The following is a 6,148-nucleotide window of genomic DNA, read 5'->3' as shown; positions in this document are numbered from 1 at the left end:
ATCTAATAACAAGGAAAACAAGTTTTGAGACGATCTTTCCTTGCTTGAGACCTAATTGTTTATAGGCATCCACATAATGGATGAAGATATCCCAAACCTACCAATGACGTTTTGGTGTGCTACGCTCTCTTGAACCATCTCAAACTGTAAAACTATTCTTGGCATCTGCCCAAAATCGGAAAAGCCCCTTTATGGAGCTGATAAATATTAGTGGTGTAAAGATAGAACATTGGCGATATGAGCTGAGAAAATCCATATCACATTTCTCATCTGGTTTAAGAAAGTTTCTGAAATGATTTAAACGGGACCGTTGTATGAAGTTGTCATGAAGCAATTGCTGGCAGTCTCACATTACCTGTAATTGAAAGTCTTTTTTTGAAATTTGAAAGAAATTGAATGTACTTATTTATCAGTGAAACATACCGGCTGAAAATAAAGTGTTTGAAATACAAGAAGGAATCGTTAAGGCAGTGTATCGAATTAATTTGCTAAATTCACCGCCTATTTTCTGGGCAATAATATCTGTAATTGTGCAAAATATCCAGTTTCGAGGATAACACATTTGATACACCAGGGAGGGTATTATAGTTGGAATACTAATACCTTTGTTACCATGAGATGTTACTGGACATGTATTAATTAGTAACCAGGACTTGCATCCATTCCAGCTGATTTATCTATGTGGGTTTGAATGTTAACAGGCCTCAGTAAATTGTCCCCAGTGTGTGTGGAGGGATGGGCAAATGGAATAACATAGAACTAGGGTGATCGATGGTCGGCATGGACTATGGTCCTTCCATCCATGCTGTGTCTCTCAATTAAACTAAATTCAATCAATATTAATAGAGTGTTATCCTCAAGCATAGTTTACCATGCAATGGAATTCAGGAGCTGAGACTTAATGATGCAAGAACATGTTCAGAAAACTGAGAATGATCAAGAATGTGGTTGTGTTCTTGCCATGTCCTTATGCACATCTTTGCAATGTGTGCACATCTTTGCAATTCAGGAATGAGGTATCGGAATAATTCTATGCCCTCACCAAGCTCAGTAGTGGTACGTTAGACTGTTCTGGCTCACACCCGATAGAAAATTAAGAATCAATATTTGATCTTTGTTTGGTAAAGAAAAAGCTAGTTCTTGATCAGTTCCTTTGCTCATCGACGAGTCAATCAGTTCAGGTTAGTTTAGAGATACAGCGCAGAAACAGGCCCTTCGGCCCATTAAATCCTAGACAACCAGCGATCCCCATTACACTAACACACACTACACACTAGGGACAATTTACAATTTTTACCGAAGCCATTTAACCTACAAACCTGTACGGCTTTGGAGTTTTGGAGGAAACTAAAGAGCTCAGAGAAAACCCACGCGGTCACGGGGAGAATGTACAAACCCTGTACAGACAGCACCCGCAGTCAGGATCGAACCCGGGTCTCTGGCGCTGTAAGGCAGCAACTCTACTTCTGTGCCACCGTGCCACCCGAATTCTCAGTAGCTAGAGCTAAGAGCTCACTTGTACAATTATACTATCTTTGTTGATGTCTTGTATTTGGGCGATAAGTGAATAAGTAAACACATCTGTCCTTTGAAATACTCTGCTACTGTCTGCCAACCAAACTAAAAGGGACACTTCATTGGTTGTAAAGGAGGTGGAGATCTCCTTCAGAAAGGAGTTAAAGAAACGGCAAAATACTGTAAGAATCACAAGTCTGTTCGAATACTGGATGAGGAAGAAAATGCAAGATGGTTATCTCGCTATGTTGGATGTGATACATTACATCAGCAGTGAAAGTCATGAGTACATGTTAAACCATTCCTAATATAAGGTACACATTCATTCCGCAGGAGTGAAGAAGATGGGATGGTCCGAGTCCAGAATGAACCATGTTCCTAGGATGTGGCATTGCGGGGGTTTGACCCCGAGCCAACCCGTCCTTTCTTCAAGAGATGCCTTATCTGTAAAGACATAAACATATTCACAATAAGCTTTAATAAAATCATTTCTCATGCTGAATTACAGTGCCGCATAGACAATAAGCAAATCAATGTCAAGGTCAAAGACCTGCTGCTTTCAATAGAAGGTGTGTCTGGGAGAAGGGTACATTTCCTGTGGCACTTCCTTTGAATCCACAGGGTTCTTAACCCTAACAGGTGGCAGCATTGCAGTGCACTTGGTCATAAGAAGAATAAGGGGTAGGCCATTTAGAACTGAGATGAGGAAAAGCCTTTTCACACAGAGAGTTGTGAATTTGTGGAATTCTCTGCCACAGAAGGCAGTGGAGGCCGATTCACTGGATGCATTCAAAAGAGAGTTAGATAGAGCAGGGATGAGCACGATATTCCCAAAAGGAATCTTAACCCTAATGAGTCCCCGCTCATTAACACTATCCTACACACGCTAGGGACAATTTACATTTATACCAAGTCAATTAACCTGCAAACCTGTACACCTTTGGAATGTGGGAGGAAACCAAAGAGCTCGGAGAAAACCCACGCAGTCATGGGGAGAACGTGCAAACTCCATCCAGACAGCACCCGTGGTCAGGATCGAACCCTGGGTCTCTGGCAGTGCAAGGGCTGTAAAACAGCAACTCTACCTCTGCGCCACCCTAATCCTCTTCCTCACCTGATCTCCCTGTTCCCCCGGCTGCACCAGATGGATGGGTTGATCATTCTCCAGGTTTCGGATGCTGGGGTCTGCCCCGTGGTACAATAGCAGTTTAATTATTTTCTCCTGGTTTCTCTCATTGTGAAGACCAGCAGCCATGTGCAAAACGGTGTTACCATGAGCCTAGGAGAAAGCAAAAAATAAATTGTCATTTCTATATGTTAAGTTACTAATTCTTACTTAACACTGCTGAGTTTCTCAAGCACTTTGTATTTTCTTGCTCCTGCATGAGCTAACTTGCATGAATTTGTTTAATGTAAGCTCTTTAATCACTTCGGATATAACTGAGGCAAATTATTGGGCTCAGGTGCCTGAACAAGCCTTGTAGCTGTCATTCGGTTTTGGTGGCAGAAGGGACTGCAGATGCTGGAATCTATAGCAAGGGAAAAGAAAAGCTGCTGGAGGAACTCAGCAGGTCGAGCAGCAACTGAGGAGGCAGAAGGGTCTCAACCCGAAAAGTCATCCATTCCTTCTCTTCAGAGATGCTGCCTGTCCAGCTGAGTTACTCCAGCATTTTGTGTCTACCTGTGGAGGGAAATGGAACGACCACGTTTCAGGTAGAGCCCTTTAATCTAAATAGACAAAAATGCTGGAGAAACTCAGCGGGTGAGGCAGAATTTATGGAACGAAGGAAATAGGCAACGTTTCGGGTCGAAACCCTTCTTCAGACAGATACCTTTAATCTAGATCTTTATTTCCTCCCTCACTCCAAAGATGTACAGATTCGTAGGTTGTTGTTATAAATGTGAATTGTCCCTAGAGTGTGTAGTTTGCGGGGATCGGTGGGCCCGAAGGGCCTGTTTCCACGCTGTATCTCTAAACGAAACTAAACTATGGACATGGGAAAACCTCTTAGTTCACTCTAACATTGCGGAAATCTGGCATGGTGTGGCCTTGGTGTAATTTCAGTATTTCAGACCCATCATAAGTGGATATCACATAAATGCCCACTGGAAAAGATCAGCCATGATCACATTGAATGGTGGTGCTGACTCGAAGGGCCGAATGGCCTACTCCTGCACCTATTGTCTATTGAAACACCTTGGGTGGAGAACAGATTCCAAGCTAACCGGAGGCAAATCCACACGTCATTGGGAAGTGGGAGGAAACCGGTGCCCTGTCCCACGGTACGTTCATTCCAAGAGCTCTCCCGAGTTTGCCCCGATTCGAACTCTGAGATTTACGGTAATGGCCGCTAGTCGGTACTCGGGGCTCTCGTGGACATTTTTCAACATGTTGAAAAATCTTCACGAGTCTTCCCGAGCTTACCTGCCATTAGCGAGTCTTCCCGAGTACCTGCCGTTAGCGTTTCGAGCCGCTAAGAGCCGCCCCCGAGCTCCGACGTACCCGCTACGTTCATTCTCCGTGCTTACCACGAGTTTGATTTTTTTTTTTTAAACTCGGGAGAGCTCTTGGAATGAACTCGCACTGTGGGACAGGGCCATTAGGAAACCCACGCGGTCACAGGGAGAACATGGAAACTCCACACACACACAGATGGCACCCGAGGTCAGGATTGAACCCGGGTCACTGGCGTTGTGAGGCAGCACCTGCGCTGGCCAAAATATAAATTACAGCCTTTTATTTAAACATTAAACTATTAAAGAATCTAACCAATGTGTTGTCCCACTATAGTCATATCATGTTACGAGTGGACGTCGCTAACATCACAAACCTTCATGTTGATAAATTCGGGTGAGCAGAAGATGCCACTGAGTTTGAGGAAGTAATCCAGTAACAGCAGGTTCCCTTCCTGAACGGCAAAGTGCACCACTGTCTTGTTGCTCTTCACCTCCTGTTTAGAGAAAGGAGAACAGTTGACTTTGCCAATTGTTGCTGAGGATGTTCCTGGTTCAGAGCCACGCTACACGTCTCAGTGCATTGTTGCAAATGCTACACGTCAGCCTCACCATTAGAGTCACAGAGTAATATAGTGTGGAAACAGCCCACACCGGCCAACATGTCCCGTCTACACTAACCCCCACCTGCCTGCGCTTGGCCCTTATCCCTCCAAACCGGTCCGATCCATGTAACTGTCTAACTGTTTCTTAAGCGTTGGGATAGTCCCTGCCTCAACTACCTCATCTGGCAGCTTGTTCCATACACCCACCACCCTTTGTGTGAACGAAGGAACTTCAGATGCTGGAGAATCGAAGGTAGACAAAATTGCTGGAGAAACTCAGCCGGGTGCGGCATCTATGGAGCGAAGGAAATAGGCACCCGCTAAGTTTCTCCAGCAATTTTGTCTTCCCTTTGGGTGAAAAAGCCTTGATGGTAACCTACTCAATTCCCAGAGGTTGTGGCTTCAGGTGCCACCCCGAGTACAAATCCTGTGCAGTACCAAGGCAATGATGCAGGGAGAACTTGTTAACACTAGTCAGGAACAATTAAACCTTCTGGTGCAACATTCCTAGGATAGTTGGGTCATTGAGTCATTCAGCACAGGAACATTTTGTCCATGCTGACCATGCTACGCTAGTCCCACATGCCCACACTAGTCCCTTATCTCTCTAAACCTTTCCTATCCATGTACCTGCCTAAATCTCTATATAATTAAAAGTCTCATCTTGTATATCTTGCCATAGAGGGAGTACAGAGAAGGTTCACCAGACTGATTCCTGGGATGTCAGGACTTTCATATGAAGAAAGACTGGATAGACTCGGCTTGTACTCGCTAGAATTTAGAAGATTGAGGGGGGATCTTATAGAAACTTACAAAATTCTTAAGGGATTGGACAGGCTAGATGCAGGAAGATTGTTCCCGATGTTGGGGAAGTCCAGAACAAGGGGTCACAGTTTAAGGATAAGGGGGAAATCTTTTAGGACCGAGATGAGGAAAAAAAATTTCACACAGAGAGTGGTGAATCTGTGGAATTCTCTGCCACAGAAGGTAGTTGAGGCCAGTTCATTGGCTATATTTTAAGAGGGAGTTAGATGTGGCCCTTGTGGCTAAAGGGATCAGGGGGTATGGAGAGGGCAGGTACAGGATACTGAGTTGGATGATCAGCCATGAACATATTGAATGGCGGTGCAGGCTCGAAGGGCTGAATGGCCTACTCCTGCACCTATTTTCTATGTTTCTATGTTTCTATCACAACGGGGACCAAATGGGTCCACAGGTCGCCATAACTGGGACCCAATGGGTCGTCTAGAGTGGTCTAAATGCTGTTATAGTGTCTGCCTTCGTTATTTCCTCTGGCAGCTTATTCCATGCACCCACCATCTTCAGTGTGAAAAATATACCTCTTAGGTTGCTATTCATTCTTTCCCCTCTCACCTTAAACTCATGACCTCTAGTTCTTGATTCCCCTCCCCTGGGAAAGAGACTTTGTGCATTCACCCATCTATCCCCATCACCATTTGCAGCAAACTTAAAATCTCATTTAAAAAAAAATATCCAGAGACACCTCTCCAAATAAAACTGGCAATCAATGTAAATTGCCCATGTTATGATGACTGCAAAAAGGCTAATGTTTG

The 6,148-nt window shown here is 44.3% G+C and overlaps 1 protein-coding gene across 1 annotated transcript in view; it reads right to left on the bottom strand.

Annotated features, from left to right (window-relative positions):
* Positions 1-1,447: 1,447 nt before the first annotated feature.
* Positions 1,448-6,148, bottom strand: part of nfkbid (NFKB inhibitor delta) — a 28,403-nt gene continuing 23,702 nt past the window's right edge. The window contains exons 6-8 of the mRNA XM_033049524.1: positions 4,347-4,466; positions 2,630-2,794; positions 1,448-1,959 (exon numbers count right to left, since the gene is read on the bottom strand). Coding sequence (XP_032905415.1) covers positions 1,894-1,959; positions 2,630-2,794; positions 4,347-4,466 — 351 coding nt within the window. The 3' untranslated portion in view covers positions 1,448-1,893. The remainder of the gene's footprint in view (positions 1,960-2,629; positions 2,795-4,346; positions 4,467-6,148) is intronic.

Source organism: Amblyraja radiata, chromosome 33 (genome assembly GCF_010909765.2).
Source record: "Amblyraja radiata isolate CabotCenter1 chromosome 33, sAmbRad1.1.pri, whole genome shotgun sequence".
In the NCBI taxonomy this organism is placed as follows: domain Eukaryota; kingdom Metazoa; phylum Chordata; class Chondrichthyes; order Rajiformes; family Rajidae; genus Amblyraja; species Amblyraja radiata.
Note: the sequence above shows the minus strand (reverse complement) of the source record. Positions and strands in the feature narration are given on the sequence as shown.